At 33.0% G+C, this 27727-nt stretch overlaps 2 protein-coding genes and 1 long non-coding RNA gene across 5 annotated transcripts; 1 reads left to right on the forward strand and 2 right to left on the reverse strand.

Moving 5' to 3' along the window:
* Positions 1-2496: 2496 nt before the first annotated feature.
* On the reverse strand, positions 2497-25870 carry LOC112750938 (uncharacterized). 3 transcript variants are annotated; one of them, XM_025799871.3, is made up of 5 exons: positions 24924-25870; positions 24631-24810; positions 6231-6403; positions 4607-6141; positions 3382-3820 (listed from the first exon to the last, which is right to left on the reverse strand). In XM_025799871.3, the coding sequence occupies exon 4, from the start codon at positions 6110-6112 to the stop codon at positions 4616-4618; it is 1497 nt and encodes a 498-aa protein (XP_025655656.1). In that variant the 5' UTR covers positions 6113-6141; positions 6231-6403; positions 24631-24810; positions 24924-25870; the 3' UTR covers positions 3382-3820; positions 4607-4615. The 3 variants fall into 3 exon arrangements, with proteins under 3 accessions (XP_072073107.1, XP_072073106.1, XP_025655656.1); XM_072217006.1 differs by lacking the exon at positions 24924-25870 and having other exon boundaries at positions 2497-3820; positions 4607-6403; XM_072217005.1 differs by lacking the exons at positions 24631-24810; positions 24924-25870 and having other exon boundaries at positions 2497-3820; positions 4607-6535.
* On the reverse strand, positions 10647-11558 carry LOC112749071 (uncharacterized). The gene has a single exon (XM_025797337.1). It carries the CDS (start codon positions 11556-11558, stop codon positions 10647-10649), a length of 912 nt encoding a protein of 303 aa, XP_025653122.1.
* On the forward strand, positions 25590-27727 carry LOC112750947 (uncharacterized). The gene is made up of 3 exons (XR_003176113.3): positions 25590-25725; positions 26919-27059; positions 27524-27727. It is a non-coding gene; the product is annotated as an uncharacterized lncRNA (long non-coding RNA).

Raw genomic sequence — 27727 nt, forward strand, 5'->3', positions numbered from 1 at the left:
TTATATAATTATAATAAAGATATTTTTTAAATTAGTATAATAATATATTATTTATTAAATACTAATTGTAATATAATTATAATAAAGATATTTTTTTAAAATAAATTTAAAAGAGAGGATAATGTTTTCATTTTGGAGGAAAAATGAATTTATGAGGAATTGATAAATTATGTATATATAGTAAGATGATTGAAAATTGACATACAGCTGATAATTTAATAATATTTAATAATTTTTAATTATTAATTTTATATAAAAACATCTATAATAAATTATACAGGAGATAGTAATTTTTTTAACTAAATTAATATATAATTATTTTATTACATTCAATTAGAATAAATAATAAATCATCTATTTTGTTATGCGTCTTATAAAGTAATGAATTAAAGTAATTGATAATAATTGATTAATATAAATTATAATAAATTATGTGATATTCAAATATCTAATCAAATTAATTAGTTGATATAATTAATTTATCATAATGAATCGAATTTAATGAGTTAAAAGAAATAAATTAAAAAATACTTTCAAAAGCATGCCAGGTCAACTTTAATTATTATTATTATTATTATTATTATTATTATTATTATTATTATTTGATATCAATATCAATTTTTCACCATTAATGTATGTATCAATTCGTCATTAATTATGCTTGATTAAAAATAATTAAAAAATAATAATTAAAAATATTAATAATTGACAATTAGTATTATACAATTAATATAATAATTTAAAAATTAATATTAATATTTTTATTGATAATTAATTTAATAATGTATTAAATATTAATTTTATATAATTATAATAAAGATATTTTCTTAAATTAGTATAATTATGCATTTTTTATTAAATGTTAATTGTAATATAATTATAATAAAGATATTTTTATAAAATAAATTTAGAAGAGAAAATAGTACATTTATTTTGGAGAAAAAAAACTCACGAGGAGATACTTCACCTTCATTAGTTGAGGAGAAAACTCAGTTTTAGTATATTAAGTAGATAAGTAGATAGAATTTTAATAATGATACACGGGTAATTGAAATAGTTTATATATGGGTTTTCAAGTTATTATTATTATTATTATTATTATTATTATTATTATTATTATTATTATTATTATTGGATAATGAATAAGAATTAGAATTATATCAATATTTTTAAAATCAATATAATTTAAATAACTAAAAATATTTAAAATCAATGTGCTTTATTAATATAATAAGATTTGATCATTTTATGATTAGAATCAAATATTCTTATCATGATTACCACGACTGGTGCAATTATCATATTATTATTATTATTATTATTATTATTATTATTAAAATGATTAAAAGTATTTTTAATTGATCATTGATAAGTAGTTTAACAATGCATTAAATATTGATTTGATATAATTATAATGAAGATATGTTCTTAATTAGTATAATTATAATATAATTATAATAAATATATTTTTTATAAAATAATTTAGAATAGAGAATAGTATATTTATTTTGGAGGGAAAACGGAGTCACGAGGGATCGACACCTCACCTTCATTAGTTGGGGGAAAACCCAGTTTTAGTATATTAAGTAGATGTGCGGGGAAAATTAGTATTTGGAGCCAAATTTAGCGAACACTCAAAATGCTAATTTTTCTTAAGATATCGAACCAAATTTTAGTTTAAAGATAGGTGAAAATGATAGTCTTATGATTAAAGATCCTTTGAGAATGTGGAAGCAAACATAGAAAATAAAGCCAAGTAAACTCAATAAGAATGAGATAGATAGGTATTTGAAAGATAATGTAACCTAAAATTTTAATAGATTTGATATATTGAGATGGTAGAAAAGAAAGATACTCAAGTATTGTGTTCTTTTTTACATGACTAGAGATATATTAGTCATTCATGTTTTTACTATAGTATCTATTTCTATTTTTTGTTTTTTACATGACTAGAGATATATTAGTCATTCATGTTTTTACTATGGTATCTGTTTCTATTGTACCTGTGTTGATAGGTTTATAAGTAATTTTTTTTTAACTTTTAACTTAAGAAAATGTATATTTTTACTATGGTATCTGTTTCTATTGTACCTGTGTTGATAGGTTTATAAGTAATTTTTTTTTAACTTTTAACTTAAGAAAATGTATAGTATTAATGTCTAATACAATTTTCAAAATCAATTTGTAATTTTTTAAAAAGTTATTTAAGTGTTTATAGAGAAGTTAAAAAAAAAATAACTTCTCTGGTAATAAAAAACTTTTTATCACATTTCTTTTAAAATAAGCACTTTTAAAACTAAAAAATCAAACACAAAATAACTTATTTATAAGCTACTTTTAATATAAGTATTTATTGTTTAAGATATTTTTTCAAAAGAAACTTAATTAAACTGTTTACCCAAACTGGACTTATATATTGTATTAACTAGACTATATCTAAAGTCACATGACATTATTATTAATTTGATTCAAATTCAATAATATATAAGACAATAATAAACAATATAATTCAAATTCAATAATATAAAAAATTAGTTACATGTACAATATAATAACTTCTTATAAATTGATTAGGTGAAACTTAACCTATGATATCTTGCAGGAACTAATACTAGAAAATTAACAATAAATAATAAATTATCATATAATATTAGTAATTTTATATTTACATTTCATAATAAATATTAAATATAAAATATGCCAGCGGTCACAATTTATATCGCCAACAATTACCAGCACCATCAAATTTTTCTTCTGCTCCAAGGTAGAATCGCAACTTTTTAATGACATAACAAAAGTTAAATTACCTATGCCTACAAATGGTAAAACCTGAACAGAACTGCATTGTAGATTGCATAACGAAAACTGAAAATAAATAAATAAATAAAAAATACTATTCAACTTGAGCTCCCATTTTGTATGTCAGTGAAAATGAACAAAGAATTGGTTAACTATATTAAAATTTTCCCTTTCTGTAGAGTCTCAAACAACTCTTGATGAACTTGCAATATCCAAAACACATTGTATATCATATACTCTCACCATAAAGCAAAATTATTCCCTTTGCAGTATCAAATGTTTATTTGGAGTACTGTTTGCTTAAGTCTAAAACTGTTTTATGCAGCACGCACCACACAAAGTTAGAATGGAAGTATATAAATAAAGAACCAAATTATAATGCAAAGATTGGCTTTGCAAAGTTTATAGCAACAGCAATATTTCATCCGTTTGAGATGAAGTGATTTTTGTTTGAGTTTCATGAGAAAAGTGATTTTTGAAGTTTAAAATCTAGTTAGTATGGGTTCAACTAGAAACCAAATTAGTTGAGAAGAACTCTGGTGTCTCACAATTGATTCCAAAGGGGCCAAATACAAATCAAAGTATAAAGGAAAATTCACACTAGAGAGCTTCAGCATAGTTTGGATTAATGTGTAGCCAGTTAAATTTATACATATAACATGGTAGATTGGTATTTACCCATATGTAAATGGAGGACTCTTCGATCAAAAATCAACAAGCATTATCTACTCAGATGTTAATTCCTACTAACTCACAACTAATTTGGGTTAATCAACTCCTAAACAAAAACAAGCAATGGAACCAACAGCTCATTCCAGAACAATTCAGTACAGATATTGCACAGAATATTTTACAAACTGAAATTGGGGAATGGGATGATTCAGTTACCTGGCCAAGGGAGAAAAAGGGTTGCTACACCGTGGCTTCAGGATATTTACTGGCGCACTAGTTCTGCCACCCTCCACTCGATCTGATGCCACTCCACTGCCAGCAGAAGAAGCTCTGGACTTCTATTTGGGACCTGAAAGTGCAACCGAAAATAAGAATCTTCCTCTGGAAAGTAATGCACAAGGGATTGCCGGTGAACCAACAACTCCATGGAAGAATCAGAACAACACCCCCATAGAATTCTATATTGTTTCACTTTTAACATTCCCATCTCAAACACCACGTAACAAAACTCCAAGCTAGTAACTTTTTTTAAAATGCTAATAAACAGAGACAATAGAATAATGTCTACACAGGAAATAACGAGGTAATTTATCTAAGAATTAACAGAAAAACATTCTCTGAAAAAGTACTTCGTAGTGTACATATTTTCAACAGAAGCAATTTCCAAGCAATACAACTGAGTGGCATTAATTAAGAAAATGGCCAAAAATTTTGAGATAACTGAACCATATTAACTTTGACTCGACGTTGCTTAGGTTGATGAAAAGAGGGGACATGCATTTTAGAAGGGGGGTTTATTTTTAAGATGGAAGCGAAAACTGTATAGCCTAAGAATGAATCCTTATTACCTACTTAAATTTGCTTTTACAACAATTCCCATAGGATTCAATCAAATAAACAATAGCTCATGGTTACTTATGATAAAACAGTCATAGGAATTAGTTTGATATATATATATATATATTTGGTACCTACAAAGTTACGGAAAAATAAGTTGCACAACAGAATAACAGAATTATATTGATGTCATGGCATTGCCAAAGTCCTCTGACCCAACAGACACAGAATTTACAAAACTATGATACATATTCAGCAACAATGAGATGTAATTTCAATTTGAGTTGATGTATCTTACCTTCTTTTATCAATTCAATAAGCCTCTAGCAACCATTCCCCGAAGAAGTTTCTCCGCCATGTCATTCTCATCTTTTTCAAACAAAGCACGAATAATAGTTTCAAAAGTCACAGCATCTGGTAAGCAACCATTGCCTTCCATTTTTGACAAGAGTGCCAATGCTTCTTCAAACAAGCCCTCTTTGCAGAGCCCATTGATCATAATATTGTATGTCCTCACATTTGGACGATAGCCTTTAACGGAAAGATCTTGAAAATTCTCTTTTGCATCTATAAGTCTTCCACTTTTGCATAGGCCATCTATAAGTATATTGTAAGTGAATATATCTGGATCAATGGCACACTCTTTCATTTGATTGAATAACATAAATGCCTCGTTAGGTTGTTGGTTTTTGAACATCCCATCCAACAATGAACTGTAAGTGACTACATTAGCGGGTTGACCTCTATGATGCATCTCGATAAGAAGCTCCAAAGCACGGGAGATTCTCTTTGATTTGCTCAAGCCATCAATAAGAGTGCTGTAAGTTACCGTGCCTGGAACCAAGTTCTTGCGATGCATTTCTTCAAAGAGATTCAAGGCTTCATCGACCATTTTACTTTTGCAGAAGCCATTAATCATGATACTGTAACTTCGAACATTGGGCAACACTCTAATTTGGGCCATTGTGTTGAATATATATTTTGCCCTATTTACCTGATTAACCAAACAATATCCATCCATTAAGCTGTTATAAGTAACCACATCTAGTTTCACACCATGTTTTGCCATTACAGCCAATACACTCTTAGCATCTTTGATCTTTCCTTCCTTGCATAGCCCATCAACCAAAGTATTATAGGTATAAACATTAGGAGTAATGTTTCTAAGCACCATATCACTTAACAAATCAATGGCTTCCTTATATTGACCCATAAGACACAATCCAAAAATGAGAGAACTGTATGTGATAACATTAGGAGAAATTCCCTTAGCAAGCATTTCAGAAAATAATTGAAAAGCCTGACTTACAAGTGTATCCTTGCAGAGGCTATCAATAATTGCGTTGTACATGAAGACATTAGGAGCAATGCCATACCGTGGGATCTTTCTCAACACTTGAATAGCAGCTGACGTGTGTCCGGTCTTACACAGCCCATTGATCAAGGTCCCATAAGTGACTTGATTAAACTGAAATCCATGAGCCAGCACTCTATCATGAAAGCTCACTGCTTTTTCAACACTACCACAGAGAAAGAGGCCTTTAACGAGTGTATTCAATGTTACCGTATCAGGTTGATAATCCATTCTGAAAATCTTGGCCAATACAGAGAAAGCAAGCGTCATACGACCCATGCCGCAACAACAATTAATTACGATGCTCAAAGTAAATAAGTCGGGAGCGATTCCCCTGGCTTGCAATTGCTGAAAAAGGGAAATGGCGGTGGAGAAATGGTTGGTCTTGGCAAGAGATCCCAAAATCTTGGTGAATTGAATGATGGATGGAGGGCGACGCATAGAGAGCATGCGAGTGAAGGAATCAACAGCTTCATCAACTTCACGAAGGCATGGGGGCTCAGAATGAGAGTGAAGGGATGAAGAGGACGGGAAGGAAACAAAATTAGGGATTTGGAGAAGAGAATACCTAGAAATGAAAGTGATCCTTGAGGTTGAGGATGACAACATTTTAGTGTTTCGCACTTTCGCTGTTGTCTAAGTTTGAGGGAGTTTGCTAACTCTGCGGAAATAGTCCTCTGTTTCCAACACCCCCCATACTAATGAAAGGTCTCCAGACTCCAGTCCCGTTTTACTTGGGTTCTGTTGATTTTTTTTTATCAATTTTATGAATTGGACGCATATACCAAATAAATTACAAGGCTTGGGGGAGTAATGGTTTCATTATGCTCGAGAAAAAATGGTGATCTATCAGACAACAACAACGACAACAATAACAATAAAATTTAATTATTTTGTTAGTATTTATAATTTTATTAAATTTTTAATTTTTAGAATTTAAAAAATTATAATTAAATTTTTATATTAAATAAAAATTTATAATTAAATATTTATTAATTGTTATTTAAAGGTTAAATTGTAACGCTAATCTCTATATTTTTATTAAAATTATAAATCAGTCTCTACATTTTAAAAATTTATAATTAATTTTTTGTACAAAAATATAATTTTGTAATTAAGTCCTCAATAATATTTATTGTAAAAAAAACGTACATTTATCATAATATCCTTTTCTTTTTCTTCTCTCTTTTTTTCCTCCTCTTCTCTTCAACGTTTTTGTTCTTCTTCTTTAACAATAATACGACTTTAGCAACAACAATGTCAAAATTATTACTGATGACCAAATTCATTAACACATAGTAAAAACCAAAATTAACAATAATTATACAAATTACCACGATAATGTGCATTATTAACATGAATGAACTCAATTCAACTCATCCCAATTATATTTATATTATCAATAATTAAAATATTTTCCTCATCATAAACAAAATCCTTCTCTCTAACAAGTAACAACTCAATCTTACTAATCAAATCCCTCATAGTATGCCTCTAGATCCTATCCATAGACACATATCGATCCAAGAACTCACGATCTATCAACGTCTTTCCCTCCACCACTCCAACACCATCACCGCCATCAACCTCAAACACACCGTTTTGGAACGCAGGAAGCTCCTCATCCTCCAACGCCTCCCCGTCCTTCGCCATTCGGATCCTGTTAGGGACCATCCTAACCCTCTTGCCCTCGCAAACTAAGCTCCGTAGCGTCTCACTTTTTTAGCAACAGAACCACTCGGGTCTGTGGAGGACCTAGACACGGCGTGTGAAGCTGTTTTTGAAATTAATGGTGGTAGTGCCGGAAATACGACGTCATTTTGGCAGAATCAAAGACTCTCATAGTAGTCGACCCAAAAAAAAAGACTCTCATAGTAGGGACCAATTTGCAATTTCATTAAAAGTATAGGGACCAACTGTATAATTTTTTGGTGAACAACCAAGAGTAAAAAACAAAAGAGCAGAAAAGAAAAAGAAAAGAAATCAGGTTCTTAACAGTAAGAGAGGACAAACCACCTCTGGCGGCTGGTGCCAAAGGTGAACCTCATCAGCTCCGCTACCTCAAGATCCCATCTTTGCCAACCGATCTGCCACGACATTAGCTTCTCTCGGGATAAGCTCAAAACAAATATCTCAATCCCTTCTTAACTTCAAGTCAAAGATCAATTGTATCACTTCTTTTTCAAGATGCCAGAGTGGAACTTGCCAACCAGTTACTAGCTCAAAAGCTGCTGCGCAATCTGTCTCACAGACAACAAGCTTAAGACCCGCCTCCCAAGCCCAAGCCAAACCTTTCCATATACTCCACAACTCCATCTTGATGACACTAGATCCAAAGAAATTTCTTGAGCATCCCATTACCCATTGACTGGAGCTATCGCGAATTACCCACCCAAAACCAGCACAATCATCTCCCAAGTTCACACTCTCATCACAATTTAACTTCCAAGCACCAGGTTCTGGCGGAGACCAAGACAGAGATTTTAATCCCTGGATGCAACACACTCGATTCTGAGTTGTATATTCAAAATCCACCATGCACCTGTGAGCCTTGTATGCAATTGACCCAGCAGATCCAAAAACTCCCTGAAAATTACCCATATTTCTGTCTAGTCAAATTGACCATATTATAGCTGCAAATTTGGAACAACCTGCATTGAGGAGGCCATGCTTGAACCAATCATGCACCTCTTGAGAGCCAAAGAAACACACATAAGAAAAACCTAGAGAAACCCAAACTGATCGCACCACTTCACAATCCCGAAAACAATGAAGAATTGTCTCCAGAAGTTGATTGCAACGTGTACATAAGGATGAGGAGGAGAGATGTCGCTGAAAACGCAGATATTGAGTTGGTACAGCATCATGAAGGCAAAGCCACACTAGGAGCCTCAACTTTTCAGGGACCCGCGCCTTCCAAAGCCAAAGCCAATTGATATTCCTATCCCAATTCAACTTATTCCGAATTAACCATAAATATCCTTGTTTAGCAAAGTAAAGAGTGTGCTCCCAACTCCAACCCAAATCACGATCAGAAGCCGAAATATGTACTAAACTAAGAATGTCTTCCCTTAAGTCCCTAGGAATAAAAGAATAAATCCTCTCCAAATGCCAAACTCCATCACGGTAAACATCTTCAATGGTCAAAGCAGCCTCATAGATATCAAGAAATTCAACCCTTGCTCCTACTGGCCCAGAGTGCAACCAAGATTCAAACCAGAAATTCTTAGAAAGATCTCCCACTTCCCAAAGAAACCCTTCCTTTAATACGGAAGCTGTGTGCACAATAGACTTCCATATATACGATGAAGAACCCATTGCTTTAACTGCAAATAGGTTTCTATTCTGGAAGTATTTCTGAAGCATAATCTTGATCCACAGTTTCTCTTGATTCATCAAAATTTGTCAAACTAGCTTTCCTAATAAAGAAAAATTGACCAACCGCGACTCCCGCAAAGCAAGACCTCCAAACTTTTTTGGAGTCGTCAAAACTCTCCAAGATGCTAAATGAAGACTACGGTGATTATGACTACCACACCAAATAAAACTTCTAGTAAATTTATCAATGTTAGAGCACACACCTGATGGAAAAAAGGCTTACTTGCATCCTATAAATAGGTATAGAAGATAAAACTGATTTAGCAAGGCAAATCCGACCAGCTTTATTAAGGAAGCGACCTTTCCAAGATGCTAGCCTATTAGTAAGCTTATCAACCACATCATTAAAATCAGCTTTAGTAACTCTCCCATGCTTGAGGGGGACACCAAGGTATTTTTCCAGAGAATTAGCAAATCGGATAGAAGAAATACCAGTGAAGAAATCCTTGCGTTGTCTAGAAACATTCATAGAACAGATAGCACGAGATTTGTCAAAATTCACCTTCATACCAGATGCTCTGCAAAAGGTGGCCATAGTGTCCAAAACATGAAGCACTTGAGATTTCTTCGCTTTGCAAAAAAGGATAAGGTCGTCTGCAAAAGGAGATGGGAGATTACAGGACCTCCCCTAGACACAGTCACTGGTTTTCATCTACCAACCTCCACTTGCCTAGTAATGAGGCAACTCAACCTCTCCATACAAATAACAAATAAATAAGGAGACATCGGGTCTCCTTGCCTCAAACCCCTCTTTGGCTGAAAACCATCCAACCGGTTACCATTCCACATTAGAGAAAGGGAGGAAGACTTTACACATTTCATAATAGGAGAAACAATAGTACCTGGAAAGCCAAACATTAGGAGAGATTGCTCCAAAAACTCCCAGCTCACCCCTGTCATAAGCCTTTTCTAGGTCAATTTTAAAAGTAAGAACACCTTTCTTTGATTTGGTTTTCTTCATAAAATGGAGAACTTCCTGGGCTACAATGATATTGTTTGGGGCACCCCTTCCAAGAATAAACCCTCCCTGCAAAGGGCCAATGATATCTTGTAGAAAAGGTCGTAACCTCTCCACAACTACCTTAGTTATAATCTTGTAGATGACATTACAGAGGCTGATAGGACGAAACTCTTTCATGCAAGACGGGTTATCAACTTTTAGGAATCAGCACCACCAAAGTGTCAAACAGAGCACTATCCAGATCAAACCCAGCGAAAGCCTTCTTAACAAGTTCCCATACATCTGTACCAACCACTTCTCAATATTCCTTGAAGAAAAAAGCCTGAAAACCATCGGCACCTAGGGCCTTAAAAGAGTTCATGCCCATAACCACCTTCCTAACCTCTTCTTTAGAAACATTTCTTGTGAGACTTTCAATAGCCTCACGAGATAAAGAAGGTAATTCCTGATCCCCATCACATCAAGTTCTACCTGTTCCACATTACAAAAAAGATCTCTATAAAATCCAATTGCACATTCTTCGAGTTCTTGCGGATCAGTACTCCATCTTCCATCCTCCAAAAATAACCCCTGAACCTTGTTACGCTTCCTCCGCATAATGGTTTGCATATGAAAGAACTTAGTATTCCTATCTCCAAATCTGACCTAGTGCTCTCGGGATTTTTGATACCAAAACAACTCCTCTTGCATAAGCAGATTACTATATTTAGCTTGTAACTCCCTTTTTTCCTGTATAAGAGATAAAGCATCAACTCTCTCCATTCTCTGTTGGATACTGGTCACACGCCTCTCTAATTCCTTCTTTCTTTCAAAAATATTCCCAAATACATCTCGGTTAAAGGCCAAAGTATCATCTCTGACCTGAGAAAAGCAACGAATAGGATTGGGTCTACCCTTGTCCCAAGCACCCCTGACCACTGACGAAAAACTTGGGTGATAAGACCAAGCTACTTGAAAACGAAAAGGTTTTACCCCGACTCTTCTATCATTACCTTGACATCGCATCATAATGGGACAGTGGTCAGAATGCATCCTCGTCAAATTCTCCACATAGCTTTTCGGAAAACGAAAGCACCAAGCATCAGTAGCCACAGCCCTATCCAACCTCTTCGAGATGAACCGATTACCCTGCATATGCCTGAACCAAGTGTACAAAGATTCATGAGCTCCCAAATCAATCAAACCACACTCATCTAGGAGAGCTCCAAACCGCTCTGCCCTTCGAGAGACAAAGTTTCCACCTTTAACCTCGGATGAAAGAAGGATCTCATTAAAATCCCCAATAGCTAATAAAGGACCTGAATAATTTCTGGAAAAATATGTCAAAACCCTCCAAGCTTCTTCCCTTATGCTAGGAACGGAACTTGCATAAATTGCTGCATAGACCCAAGAGAAACCGCCATTCGAAAACTCAACACACACCACTTGCGAACTCGCTGCCACGACATTGCAAGATACTCCGGGCCATGCAGAGAGCACCCAAATACCTCCACTATGCCCCTGAGCTTCTTCAATATGAATAGGAGTATAACCTAATCTGTTCCAAAAGACAGCCATCTTTTGGAAAGCACAATGAGTCTCTAAAATGATAAAAACATACGGATGAAAATTCTTTACCAATTGTTTCAGATGCACCCGAGCCAGCTTATTTCTAGCTCCTCTCACATTCCAAGCTATAATGTTTGCACAATCCATATTAATATTACTTGGAGTGAGACCCACACCTCAGATTATTTGAGGGTAGTGAGTGAGGTCTCCACTGTAACCACACTGTGCCCATTCTCAACCAGGGAATTCTGAAGAGAATTAGGCCTTAATCTCTTTAAATTGTTTTTGAATGGCGTTTTAGAAGTCCCCGCGCCTTGCGAATAAGCCACTGCCCGTTCTGAACCAGGTCCTTGCTTGCCACTCGTCACACCTTGAGCAGAGGTAAAACCTGACGAAGCTAATTTAAAGTTCCTCGCTTGTTTTAGCACTTGATTGCCCTTACTTATGTGTAAAGATGATTCAACCACATTGATGCCTTTCATAGCAGATTCTCCTTTAGCAACATAATTAGAAGATTTATCCACATAAATTTTTTTGGACTTATCCTGGTCATGCCTACCCAAAAAGACCTTCTTGCCCTTTGCCTTTCTTTCCACTTTGGTCCACGTTGTATCCCCTGCATGTGCCCCTTCCATTACATGCACTTCCTTATCCTTATTCTTCTCTATCCCAATTGTAGCACTACCAAAAACAAAAGGCTTCTCAATATTAGAAGAAAATGGCACCTGATCTATCTTCTCATGATCTTGTTCCTTGTCTTCATTCACCCCTGTTTCATCAATGTTCACCGAAATTGAACTAATCAATTTACAGTCCACACTAACATGCCCATAACAACCACACGTATTACAGACCAACTCAAGGCTTTCATATTCAACATCCAAAACCCTCCCATCAACCTCAACACTACGAGTAATGGGAACGCCTAAATCAATCTCCACACAAGCCCTCGCATACTTCCCTCTTGCTGCCATCTTAGTTGCTACATCGACTTTCACTGGCTTTTCCACCGCAGCGGCAATCCTCAACATAGCCTTCTCATAGTAGTAACGAATCCCTAAACCGTAAAAGCATACCCATACCATGGTGGATCCAAAAACCTCCTCCTCTAAATAAAACTCAGGTGACCATGGCTTTACAGCAAGATAGAACCCAGATATCATCCAAGGACCACCAAGTAATACCCTCTCCCTCTCCCGCTCACTCCGGTTAATCTTATTTAAAAAATTTTTAATAATTTTAAAATATTTACTTTTAAAATAAATAGTATTTTTAATAAAAAAAAAGAGATGATCTAACTGAAAGTTTTAATCTAGTCTATAGATTTAATTACAAACTTTTAAAATATAAAAAACTAATTAAAAATTTGATAAAATTATAAATATTAATAAAATAATTAAATATAATAATAATAACAACAAAGAGATATGTTATCTTTAGAAAAGTATAATATCGACACATAATTTTAGGGTTTATGATTTAAAAAATTTGTTGAATAGTATAAAGTTAAAAGAGGCTGAATTAGTATGTTTGAAGTAGTTAACATCACACTTACCATAATTTTGCTGATACACCTAATATAACTTAATATACACCTGTTTATAAAATTTTGTCCAACTCTACTATATATTTTTTTGAGTGAAGTAGAAGACCAAAAATATTTAATATTATGCTAGGAAAGAATATATTAGAAAATTTATACTTAGACAATATTCATGCTCTAACAATTAATTAAAGTTAATTTTTGTTTCTGCCTCTTGATAATTATTTATTTATATTAAAAAAATTATCAAACAATATTGACAAATCAACTTATCATTGGGAAAAGATTGAATGAAATAAATAAAAAATTGTCACCTAAAAAAATATTGCACTCCATAGCTATTAGTTATTATCATTAAAATTAGGGACGCTAAATAATAATTTTTTACCAAGAAACAATGACTGCTCTTTAGGTCTGTTAATTTCAATAAATTTTTTTAATGTGAATTCATTCAAGGTTTAATTATTCTGTTAGTTCTTATAGTTTCGCAAAATTTTTAATTAGGTCCCTATACTTTTTTTTCTTTTAATTGGGTCTCTATACTAATTTTTTTTTCAATTAGGTCTCTCTTAGTAGTAATTGATTTAATTATATAGGGACCCAACTAAAAAAAATTGGTGCAGAAACTCAATTGAAAAAAAAATTGGTGCAGGGACCCAATTAAAAGGAAAAAAAAGGTATAGAGACCTAATTGAAAATTTTGCGAAACTATAGAAACTAACAAAGTAATTAAACTTTCATTCAACAACATGTATTTCTAAATATTTTTTTTTTTGTAAAATGTATTTGTAAACATTAAGGACCTTGGGAAGCTTCAAAAATAATTTTTTTGAACTTTTAACTTTTGAAAAGTAGTAGTATTAATGTCAAGTACAATTTTCAAAATCAAATTGCAACTTTCTAAGAAGATATTTAAGAGCTTATAGAGAAGTTTAAAAAATGATTTCTCTCATAATACTACTACTTTTTATCACATTTCTATAAAATAAGCACTTTTAGAATTAAAAATTCAAATACAAAATAATTTATTTATAAATTATTTTTAATATAATTATTTATTATTTAAGCTATTTTTTTTAAAAAATTTAATTAAGCTGTTTACCCAAACTAAATCTAATAACTACTATTATTTAGAGTCTTAGACATACAATGAAAACCTGCAGAAGACCAAATCTAAGTCCCAATAAATAAACCCCCAAAGAGATTCTAATATACATCATTCCAAAAAAATCTCACAAGAAGCAGAGAAAAAATATAGTAACAATAATTAATAAAATTAAAAAAAACACACAAAAAGGGTCTCTGAGGCCCATCCGTAAAAAAACTTCACTAATTATTTATCCTATAGAAGAAACAAAACTTCTGTAACGAAGCAGAAAAGCTATCGAAGACTAGGTAAATGGACACACGATTCGGTGGTCGAGGAACCTTTGGACCACTTAGTAATCCAAGTAGAAAACATGTTTTTGGAGTTTTTTTATCAATTACTACATAGTGTGTGTTTGGATTACAGTTTGTAAACGAGAGTTTGTATAAAATTGATTTTGCAAACTTGATTTTGATAAAAAATAAGTTTGTGTTAAAATGATTTATGTTTGGTAATTTTTGTATCAAAATTGATTATAGTAAAATAAATATTGTTTGTCTTATACCATTCAAAATCACTTTTAGATAAAAAATTACTAAAATAGACCTCAACTTAAATCATTTTTTTATATTATTCTATAATTTTAATTTAGATATTTAAATAAATCTTATTAGTTAATTTTATAATAAAATTAATATTTACTTACTAAAATAAAAATAACATATAAAAATAGATAAAATATATTTTTAAATAAAAATAAAACAATATAAATTTTATAAATATATAAAAGAATATTTAATCAAATATGTTACGTTTTTTTAAGTATTAACTAAGAATGTTATTTTAGTATTTTTTTACATCGTACTCTTATTCTAGTACTCTCAATAATCTTATTCTTAATATTAATTTGGAATCCAACGTTTATGATTTTATTATTATCTATGATTAATTTTTTATTTAATTTTTTTTAATAGAATTATAATCTATATTATAAAAAATTACACTAAAACATAGTATATGAGAATTACAATTATAAAAGAGATTACTAAAAATAATAAAAAAAAAATTAAATATTCACTTTATAGTAATTAAAACAAATCTAAAAATTCTTGATGATCTTTTTATATAGTATATTTTTAGTATTTTTAGTACTCCTTTTTTAGTATGCTATAATTTTTTATTATTATTATTATTTACAGTTAATTTTTTGTTTAATTTACTTTACCTAATAGAATCAATAAATCATATTATAAAAAGATAATAACAAACATAATACACAAAAATCACAATTATAAAAGTGTATAATATCAAACAAACAGTTGAAAAAAAATAAAAAAGATAAATAATAAAAAAAATAGAGTTCATATAAATAGGAATAACAAGAATTTTATAAATAATATAATAACATACATGAAGGATAAAGTTGGTAAAAGATAAATAAATAGTTAGTATCATGACTAAAAAGCTCGTTAGGAAAACGGAGAAGCTAAAAATAGTTGCTTCTTGTAAACGTTGGTTTTGGCAGCAGAATCACTTCTGCGTTCATAGAAAAAAATTTTGCCAAACCAAAAGTTGAAGCTTTCAAGAAGTCTAAACGTACTTCTTCCCTTCTAACGAGTTTCCCAAACACACCCATAGTCTTTGAACTAATTTTAATTACAAATTAACCCCATATATTTTATTTAATTATAAAAATAATTTTTTATTTTATAAATTATTATTTTATCAATTATCTATTATATTTATTAACAATCAAATACAAAAATAACAACCAATTATATCCTCCATTCATCCTAATAATTTCAATTGATTAAAAAATTAACTTTGATCTCGTTACGTTCGTCCATGGCTTTAATTTCGTCATGTAGTATCACAGATTTAATTAATACTAGTAGAAATATATTTTCTTCGTCCAAACTAGACCAAACTACAGGATCAATGATTTAAGTTAAGTGATAAAAATTGTTCTTATGTTAATACATTGATATTGGTGCAAGAAGATAATAAGATCCTGATCATGGTGATTGAAAAAAAAAATGGATTAATGAGGATTTGTACAACCTATTTGTGATTTATGAGGGTAGAATAGAATAAACTGTTCAAAATCCTACAGAATTCTAAAAAATGAGAACATTAGCAATTGATTGAGTAGATGGATATTCCATTACCAATCGATTGGATTACATTACCAATCGATTGAATTTGGCTAAAACTTCAATGTCATTACTTTTCAATCGATTGTATTTGGCAAATCCATGTTGTTTTCGTGAATTCAATCAATTGAGTAACAACAACAATTGATTGCTTTGAGGCATTCATTCGATTGGAAAGTATAAACAATCGATTGGTTTAAACTTTTTACCATTCTACCTTACAATTTTCAATCGATTGTTTTGAAAAACCAATCGATTGAATTTTAAGGAAACACGATTTGGAAGCCATGGACGAACGTAACGAGATCAAAGTTAATTTTTTAATCAATTGAAATTATTAGGATGAATAGAGGATATAATTGGTTGTTATTTTTGTATTTGATTGTTAATAAATATAATAGATAATTGATAAAATAATAATTTATAAAATAAAAAACTATTTTTATAATTAAATAAAATATATGGGGTTGATTTGTAATTAAAATTAGTTCAAGGACTACGTAACAATTGATAAAAAAATTCCAAAAATATGTTTTCTACTTGGACCACTAAGTAGTCCAAAAGTTCATAGACCACCGAATCTTGAGCCAGGTAAATGTATCACTCTAGAGTATGCTATCTCAGTTCATCATGTGAAGAAAAAAAAAATTTTCATTAACATAGCAATAGCCTTTTATTATATCACATTTTCTTTACTTCTTTTATTTCACTTAAAAAATACCGATAAAAATTATATTTTATAGACAACAACATACGTGTAAATATTTTTATATAAAAATAATATTTAAAAATTATTAAATAATTTAATAAATTTAACTAAATTATTATCTAACAAATTTTAATTATTAATTTTATATAAAGATAATTTAATATAAGTCTATTTTATAACATTAATTAAAAAAAGCAAATTGAAAAGATATATTTTCTCTTTGAATAAATACTTAAATTGGTCTCTGAAAAAGTATCCGATCTCTAAATTAATTTTCAAAAAGTAAAATTAATTAGACTTGTCCCCAAAAGATTTAAAAATGGTCACGTTAGTTCTTCCATCCCCTCCGTTTATTCCGTCAGTAACGACGTTAAATCTTGCTTATGTGGCCGTTAATGTGTCATATCAGCATGACAGGTTGGTGCAGAATGGCTAATGACAAGATATGTTTAAAAATTTTTGTCAAATTAGAGTGTGTTTGTGAAACACGTTGGAGAGGATAAAAGTGCGTTTCAATGCTTTGAACGCTGTTCTTTAATGTTTGGCAATTTTTCTTCTCTAAACGCCAATGTGATTCTGCATCCCAAAAACTCGTTTACTAGAAGCAAGAAATTATAGTTTATGCGTTTACTCAACTTACGTTTTTTTTTGTGACTGAAATAAATTAAACAAAGAAAAACAAAACAAACAAAACAAGGAACTGTTTAAATAGAGGGACAGTCCCGTTTAAGACTATTCTTAAACTCCTCCCAAGGTGAAAGAAGCTCCACATGCAAAAGTTGTAACTTCATCGCCATCTTTGCCATAGTATCTGCCACCGTATTTGCATCTCTCATAATCAAACGAAAGTCAACACGCCAATTCCAATGCATGATATCTCTTATTTTGAGCATCAGTGGATCAATAAACCCAAAATCATCTTGAGTAACAAGATTAAATGCTTCCACACAATCCGTCTCACAAATAACATCTCGTTGACCCACATCCCAAGCTAAGAGATATCCTCTCCAAATAGCAAATAATTCTCCTTGAAGAATACTATTACTCCCAATCATTCCCAAACACCCCCTTTGCCAGCTCCCATTACAATCTCTAATAACACAAGCAAAATCAACACTATCACCCGAACCAAAATAACTAGCATCACAATTAATCTTAAAAGTACCAATGGATGGGGGATTCCAAAAACCATTTAGAGTAGAGGGAAGGAACATACGTTGTAATTCAAAAATATTCCTAAGCTCCTTTTCTGAAGTTAATGCTAGACAAATCACTTTTTTCGGAGGCCAAGTTTCATGGGGATTAAAGATGTCATTATTCCTTGCTCGCCATATCCACCAAAGTCTTGAAAAGAACTTGAACGGATGCTCTCTGCTATGATACAAGAACCAGTTCTTCAAATCCAAAGGATGACAAGAAATATCCAACCTATGCCAGACAAGCTGAGCTTTTGGACAATTCCGAATACAATGTAAAACCAATTCCTGGCTAGAAAGACATCTTGGACACCTATCCGATGACGACATCCCTCTTCTAAAGTGAAAACTTGCAGTAGAAAGAGCCTCCTTAAGACACAACCAAGCCAAAAACTTATGCTTTTCCGGAACAAGCTGACGCCAAAGCCAAAGTCAATTCTCCCGCTCCTCCCAACCAAACAGCTGTTTACACAACCACAAGTAACCATTGCGTGAGTCATAGACTTTGGCAGCAGACCCACTCCAATACCAACCCACTTCCGGACCTGCTTGTTCATCTGGATTGTAAGAGAGAATATTATCTTTCAGATTTTGAGATAAATGAGAATAAAGAGTATCCAAATGCCACCTACCAACCGACCAAATATCATGTATCCGGAGATTCGAATCAGAAATGTGAACATAATCCATCTCATTAGATAACGTCCTTCTCTCCTCCAGCTAGAAAACCAAAAATTCTGGTTCAAATCTCCAATACACCAAGCAAACCCATCCTTCAACACTTTTTAAGCCTTGCAAAGACACCTCCAAATGGGAGAGTCATTGTTCTTAGGATAACTAAAACAGTCATATAGAGATGATCGGTATTTGGCATCCAACGACCCATAGCTTGTTTGGCTGCTGGAAAAAAGTCCAAACTAGCTTTCCAAGAAGAGCAATATTTACACAATAAGGATCTCTAATCCCCAAACCTCCATATTTTTTTGGAGTAACCAGTACCTTCCAACTAACAAGATTCAATCCTCTTCCATCAACTTGTCCTTTCCAAAGAAAATTCCTCATCATAGACTCCAATTTACTAATGATTCTTTTGGGAAAAATAGAGACCTGCATCTGGTACGTGAGAATAGCAGCGGCAACAGAATTAACCAAGCAGATTCTAGCAGCCCGATTGAGTAAACTCCCTTTCCAGCTTGCTAGCCTACTCCGAATCTTATCCAGGACACCATTGAAAGCTGAGCGAGTCACCCTAGAATGGCTAAGGGTAACTCCAAGATACTTGCCAAAGTCCTGGACAAATCTGATAGAGGATACCCCAGTGAAAACCTCTTTCCTTGTTGCAGAGACATTTTTGGAGCAAAGCGCTTTAGACTTCTCCACATTAATCTTCATCCCAGATGCTTTGCAAAAAGTCTCTAAAACCAACATCACATTTTGCACTTGCCTCTTTGTAGCTTTACAGAATAGAAACAAGTCATCCGCAAACATTAAGTGGGATATTCTTGGTCCCCCTCTAGAAATAGCAACCGGCTCCCACAAGCCCAAATCAACCTGATGACTAATAAAGCATGTCAATCGCTCCATACACAACACAAAAAGATAGGGTGACATAGGGTCTCCTTGTCTAAGACCTCGGCTAGGAGTAAAGCCATTCAAACGACTCACATTCCAAAGAATAGATAAGGAAGAAACAGTGACACAATTCATAATCAAATTAAGTGTAGGAATAGGAAAACCAAAGCTCCTAAGGGTATGAGCTAAAAACCTCCAGTCAACTCTGTCATAAGCTTTCTCCAGATCAATCTTAAAGGCCAGTGTGCCTTTCTTTGATTTAGTCTTCTTCATAAAGTGGAGGACTTCTTGAGCAACAATGATGTTGTCAGGAGTTTCTTGTCCCGGAATAAATCCTCCTTGAAACGGGCCAACAATCTCCGCAAGATGAGGATGAAGCCTATTAACAAGGACCTTCGTGATGATCTTGTAAACTACATTGCAGAGACTAATCGGCCTGAAATCTTTCATAGATACCGGTGATTCAACCTTTGGAATGAGAACCAGTAAAGTCTCCAACATTCTCGGATCAATAGTAACACCGGAGAATGCCTGCTTAACCATCTTCCAAACATCAAGACCAATGATCTCCCAATATTCTTTGAAGAAGAAAGATTGAAACCCATCAGGACCCGGAGCTTTAAAAGAGTTCATGTGAAAAACAGCTGTTTTGACTTCCTCCATAGTAACCGGTGCCGTAAGATTATTGCAAGCTTCCTCATTCAGAGAAGGAAGAGGCACATCACCAAGGCAACCCAAATCAACATCATCCAAATGACAGAATAAGCTTTTATAGAAAGACTCTGCTTCTTGACTCATAACCTCTGGATCAGTTTTCCACACTCCATCCTTGAGAAAAAGGCCATGAATCTTATTATGCTTCCTTCGCGCAAGAGTTTGAATATGAAAGAATCTTGTATTCCTATCCCCGAACCTTACCCACTGCTCTCTGGACTTTTGGAACAATAGGAGCTCTTCTTGCACTAGAGTATTATTATAATCATCAAGCAATTGTTGCTCTTTCTGACGCAAATAAATACTATCCACCACCTCCAAACGCTTTTGTAAATAATTAATCTGCTGCTCTAATTCATATTTCTTAACAAAAATGTTACCAAATACCTTCGAGTTAAACTCTAGTAAATTCTTCTGTACTTCCGAAAGCTTGCCATGAATTTCTCTATTACCAGACCACCATAACTAGTTCACAATATCCCTATACCCAGGATGAGTAGCCCAAGCAGCAACAAATCGGAAAGGTCGATTCCCTTTAGGCTGAGGACGACCTTTACAACGCACCAGAATAGGGCAATGATCAGACTGAAGCCTATTTAAAACTTTTGCATAAGCCTCTGGAAAGATAGTTAACCAACTACTATTTATAAAGACTCAATCAAGCTTTTTTGCCACGTCAACATAATTTTTCACCCTCCTGTACCAAGAAAACCGCCTCCCAATAGTCTTCAGATCAAACAAACCACTATCCCCTAATGAAGTAGCAAATATGTCTGCTCTTTGATGAGAAAATTGACAGCCCTTAGATTCATGAGAAAATTTGACTTCATTAAAATCACCAAGAACAATCCAAGGTCCTTGAAAAACCATGGATTGTGCAACAAGATAATCCCAAAGGAGAACCCTTTTATTAAATTGAGGACTGCCATAAATACCACTACACCTCCAAATTAAATTATCAAAGTGAACCTCAACAGTAACACCCTGATCAAAAACATCAATGAACTTACAACAAACACCCTTCATAGAGGATAGAAACCAAATACCTCCCTTATGCCCCTCTGCTTCTACTATACCAACAGAGTGATACCCCAACCTTTCTCAAAATAATTTTAAATGCTGAAAAGGGGAGTGAGTTTCAACCACAATAAAGAAAACAGGTCTAAATTTCCTAACAAGTTCCTTACAATGCACCAGGGCTAACTTATTAGAAGCAGCCCTAATATTCCAAACAATCATATTTAAACTGTCCATAAATAATAGGGACAGAATAAATAAGAACATAAACTCTAAACAGAATCACCAACCTCAATAGGTGGTTTGTCCTGCGGTACTGGCATACTCTGATCCTCAATAATTGCCACCTTCGGACCCCCTGACACTGCACCTGCCATGCTCCCATCTACTAAGGTTTCCTCCGTTGTGCCACCATTTTTATCAACTGGCGAGTTCTGCAAGGAGGAAGGCCGAGGACGCTTCCGTAGAGAAATTCCACGACGTGCAGGAGTTCTGCGCGATGGAGATGGCGCAATTTCATGTTTTTCTCGCTTCTCCATCCTAATGCCAATTGATTTGCCTCCATCACCATGCAAATTGGGCCTTGGAACCCTTCTCGAACCAAACTTGCTGCTTTCCATCTTGGTCCTTCAAACCTGATGACTGGCCCATTGTGAATTTTCTCTTACGCAGCACTTGTTGCCAGCCCTCTCCATCATCCATGCATGCCTCATTAACATGACCATCAGGCACGTGAGGAGCTAATGATTCCGTAACCACATCCTTCCCTTTAACAACTCCTAATTTCTCACCCAAATTACGAGGATTCTCACCCAAATCACGAGCTTCTGATTCAGCCTCTTTTTGAATCTCATGATTGTTATGTGGCACTAGTGTCGGGGCTTCATTATTTTTTCCATCACCAAAAGAATTTCTGTTTCCTTCCAAGGACTCTTTCTCCATGCACAACGATTTATCATGCACATACCGTGCATAAGTAGCACAAATCAACTGTAAACTCTCGTACTCCACTTCATAAGTCACACCCTCCACTATAATATGTTTGATTACATGCAACTCAAGATTAATTTGAACACAAGCTCGGACATATTTTTCTCTTTCTGCAAGCTTAGTAGCCAAATCTACTTTCACCGGAATCCCTATTGCAGAAGCAATTCGCAGCATTGCTTGTTCCTGGTAGCACCAAATTGGAAGTTCCGAGACTCGAATCTATACCAGCGTTGATCCAAAGAATTTTTCGCATGGCCTAAAATCCACATCTCATGGCTTTACTGCAACATAGTGAGCCTCTATCAACCACGGACCACCAAGAATGACTTTCTCACTATCTGCAGCAATATCAAATTTAACCAAAAAATATCCAAACCCCACATCCAACAAATCAAACCTCCTTTGATGCGTCATACTATCCGAAGCTTATGCATGAGAGCCGTGTAGCCATAATGCTTATCCAGCACCTTGATCACGATGGCTTCCTTATAAGGTTCAGCTAGACAGCTCTTTGCCTCCTTGGTAAAACTGACACTTGGTGGACGAGAATCACCCTACTTACCTGTCACTGTCGTCGCGATACCATCCCTAGATAAAGACCCTACTAATGCAAAGGCCTTAGACTTTTCTGCACCAATGACTTTATCTCTAAAAGAGACATTGGCTGGCTTTCCTAACCCCTCTCGAGAAGAACCCTCCTTAACACCGGATATACACACACCCACGCTCTCCCCCTTGTCTCTTCCGATGGCATGGCCATCTTTCTCACCGTGTTTCACCCTCAACCGCTCACCCCCGCTATCTCTTTCTCTCATTCTCCTTGAGTATGGAGTACGTACTCTTTCTCTGCTAGGATTTTTTCAAAGGAAAGTAATATTTGTGTTAGAAACTTGTTACTTTACTCAACTTACATTTAGGTTTATTGCTAGTTATTATTGATTTTTTCATAATTTTTTAAAAATAAATACTGAGAATATTAAAACAATTATTCTAATTTTTATGTACTGTTTACTATTTTAATTTTTTATAATATGTATTATTGTTCCTATTAGAAATGATAAATTAAATAAAAAATTAATTATAAATAATAATAAAAATATAACTTTTGAAAAATTAGAACCTAAAATATTAATAAAAATAAGATTATTAAGAGTACTTAAAAAGAGTACTAAAATATGTTATTTTATATATTTTTTTATTTAATAAATAAATATTAATTTTTACTATAAAAAAATATTTAAAAAATTATCAATTTTTATATGTTATTTTTAATTTCATAAATAAATATTAATTTTTATTATAATAATAAAAAATTATAATATACTAAAATAGAGTATTATAAAAAAAATACTATATAAAAAATACTAAAAAAATATAAAAAAATTAAATATACTTAAAAAAATAATATTATAATTTAATATTATATTTTTTTAGTAATTAATTAATTATTTATCTAGAAGTGATTTTAACTCATATTATCCAAATAATATTTATTTTATCAAAATCAATTTTAGTAAAAATTACCAAATATAAATTCTGTTGGCACAAACTCACTTTTACTCAAAATTAATTCTACAAAATCACTTTTATTTAAACTCCAATTTGTCCAACCTAAATCCAAACATACACTTAATCCTAAAGAGAATAAACCCTAATCCCTTATTCTCGTTAAATGCCATTGTTGTTACAGCAACAAATTAATTCTACAGAGGTTAAAATTGTTGTTGAACTGCATTATGGGTAGCCGTCTAGTTGGCCAGAGTTTAGACAAGGATACAATATGGTTGAAAACTATGCATAATATAATAGATAGTCCTACTAATAACTTATAATCCTCCTGCTTCTACCTTCATCTTAAAAGCCAGAGATTTTGATTAAACTTCAAAGCTACTTGGTACTGTACAGTGTATCAAAAGAAAGTTGATGTCTTTGGCCTTGAGCTATTTAAACTCTATATTTTTTTCTGTGTGTGTTTTTGAAAGATTTTTGAGGATGAATGTTGAAATTGAAATGATCTGAAAAATGTAAATAGCCTTATAAAAAATGATACAAAGAATGTATTCATAATAAATAAATGCAATTCATATTACTACTACATACCTTCTGAAACTCTCGTTCCATTCGTGGAGAAGCGAAAATGGGGTGAAGTAGACAGAAAATTTTGGGCAAATTGCAACGCTACCAAACGTCTCCTTTACATTTCTACTAGTTCTAAAGCCTGCTCTTGCTCTTCCATCAGTTGTCTCCTAAGAGATCTAGCATTCGCACAACTTCTTGGAACTAAAAAAAATTGAAAATGGTTATTTTAGTGACTAATGAAAGAATGAGCACAGAACAAGTCATATGAACAGGACAAGTAATATAGATTCCAAACAAGATAATATGATACTCACTTGAGTTCATTTCAGAATCCATGTCTATGTGGTGAGGTGAGTAACACATAGAGTGTTGAATTCTATCAGCATATTTCCTGCAACCAAATTAAAGTTGATATGAAAAGTTTTTTTGAAAAAGAGGTATCTGTCAACATAACTAGCATGATCAAAAGATAAAATTAAATTACTAAATTTCATTCATACACAAAGGATGAAAGTAAATTAATTAATATATATTATTGGAAAATTATCTAGTGTTCCGGACAAAAGTATCGAAACACGGTGTTCAGGGTACGAAAAGGTAGGCTGCTAAATTTTGTCATGTAGTAAAGGATGAAATGGCAAAAATAACCCTATATCTCTTAATCAATTGACAAGAATAACCAGCTCTAGGCTATTGGTAAATTCCTATTTTGTTGAAGTCGTTTCTGCAATGAATGATGGAGGGCGTGGGCCTGAGCCATTTAGTTGTTGCCCTGAATTATTGTTAGAGGTCCAACAGTTATATTAGGCAGAAGAGGAGGCTGGAAAACAGTGGTGTGACTAAGACTCTGAGAAGGACCTAAGGTGGTGGCGTGAGTTGTTGCCTCAACACGACGGAGGTGTGTGTCGGCCCGGAGTAATTGTTGGAGGTAAAAGGGTTGTAATTGGCAGGGCAGGAGGCAGGAAAAGTGGTGTTAGTGTTGTGAAAAAGCATCTGAAAAAGAGTTGGGGTGAAGTTGTCGGTTGCCGCAACATGACGGAGGTGTGTGTCGTCGGTGGCGAAGGAAATGGCAGGTGAGTGTCGAAATAAGCCAGCATGTTGTTGCTTCTACAAGAGGTGAGAAAATTTGGTATTGATAATTATCGTTGTTTGTTGTTGGAGTGTGGGTTGTATCCCATGAATTGGAGTGACTTCGACTCCATAGCCTAACCTACCAATGCCATTTGGATAAATATGTATATGTAATATGTTTATGAGTACTGAGTACTTTGTAGTAAGCATCACAATATAAGTGGTCCAGCATGAATGTCATATTCGACCCTTCTTTATTATACATTTGCTTGTATAGAGAAGCAAATAAAAAGATTAACATTGTGGTACTCAAGTTGTATATGAAAGATACAAACAAATAAAAGAGGGTTAAACACAAGTTGATTATTGTGGAATGCCGTATAGTGACATTCCAATTACATTTATATATGCCCTGCTTCCCTTTCCCTCGTTTCCTCTATTATTGTCTCTTTGGAAAGTTGTAACAAATTTATTTATACTCATGAAAATAAATGTTCCAAAACTCTATATTGCTATTGTTCAATTAAGTGGATAAGTTTGGGTACTTAGATCTTGAGTACTTTAGTTTGAAGTTGTAATGATTTTTTTCCTTTATCTTTTTATGGATTTTGTATGAGGAATTAGAAATAGTCATATGTCACTAAAATACAGTTGATATATATTTTAGGAATATCATAATCACTCATGTTCAGTTTTGTTTATATGAATTCAGATAAATTATCTTTCGGAACTATAGTTTAAGATTCTTCTTTGGATATATGACTTAGAATTCTAAAAAATTAGTGATTTTAGTTCATTAATCAAGTTAATATCAGTTCACAGCTGAATGAAAACTTATATCTTATCCCTCTTGTCTACAACTCTTTACCATATAATATCAGTATTTAAAATAAATTATAAATAACTATGAAAGTTCCTGTTGCAGGCTAAATTCATATGTACTGTTTGGTGTGTAAAATAAAAAACTGTTGTAATTTCAAAATGATGAGTTGGAATATATTACAAGAATGTTAGTTACTTGTGTGATCAACATTGACGATGAAAATAAATTAATGTATAAATGAAATAAATATGCATTATTCTATGCAAGTGAGTCTCCAAGATATTAGTTAAAAGTGTGAACCCACTTAACTAAAAAATATTTTCACTCTTTGAATTTAATAATTTGGACCACAATTTTCTTGTGATTTTCACTCTTTTGGCTTGATTTGTTTAGTATTGTTGAATGTGATTCTCAGTGAAACAACTTGGGGGATGGCCATGGGGTAGTGATGTTCGAAATGGAGTCATGTAGCGGAACAGTGCCGGAATTTGAGATTGGAGGTGTTGAGCCAGTAGGTGGCCTTGATGGAAGTGGTGAATGGCATTGCAACACATTGGTATGAATAATTTTGTGTTAATTTGCATGTACTCATTAGTAGCCAATCTTTGTGTTATAATTGCCTATGAAACACCATATAATGGAACCACCATTTATGTGTAGAATTTTCTTTTATTACCATTAAAATACAATAGATGAATACCATTCGATGACATTCAAAGAAAGATCATTAAACATAAATATATAATATTGAAAATATTGTATCACATTTTTTATTAATATATGTAAATGCAATCATTAGGATTGGTAACTAGTAATAAGTTAATAAGGAGCGTGTGGGAACAAAAATTTTTTTTTTTTGTGCGACTGAAAATAATCCTTTTCTCTTCATTGTATATGATAGAAATAATCGAATTGAAGTGATAGAATTATTGCAACAAATTTAAATTGGTATTTATTTGAGTTTATCGTGTGGTTGAAATAGAGTAGTAAGGGATTTCATGGTGTGCTTGCATTTTGCAGGAAAGCTCGCTAGAGATCTTGAAATGGAAGCGGAAGAGCAAGAGGGAGAACCGCTGGAGGATTGCGATGAAGAAGATAATGACATCTCTGAACCAGTCATGTACAGTGGCGCAGAGATATTGGAAATGGAATTCAATAACCCTGATGAGGCATCCCATTTCTATGAACAATATAGCCGGGCGAAGGGTTTTGCCATGAGGCAGG

This window comes from Arachis hypogaea, chromosome 15 (genome assembly GCF_003086295.3).
Source record: "Arachis hypogaea cultivar Tifrunner chromosome 15, arahy.Tifrunner.gnm2.J5K5, whole genome shotgun sequence".
Classification (NCBI taxonomy): domain Eukaryota; kingdom Viridiplantae; phylum Streptophyta; class Magnoliopsida; order Fabales; family Fabaceae; genus Arachis; species Arachis hypogaea.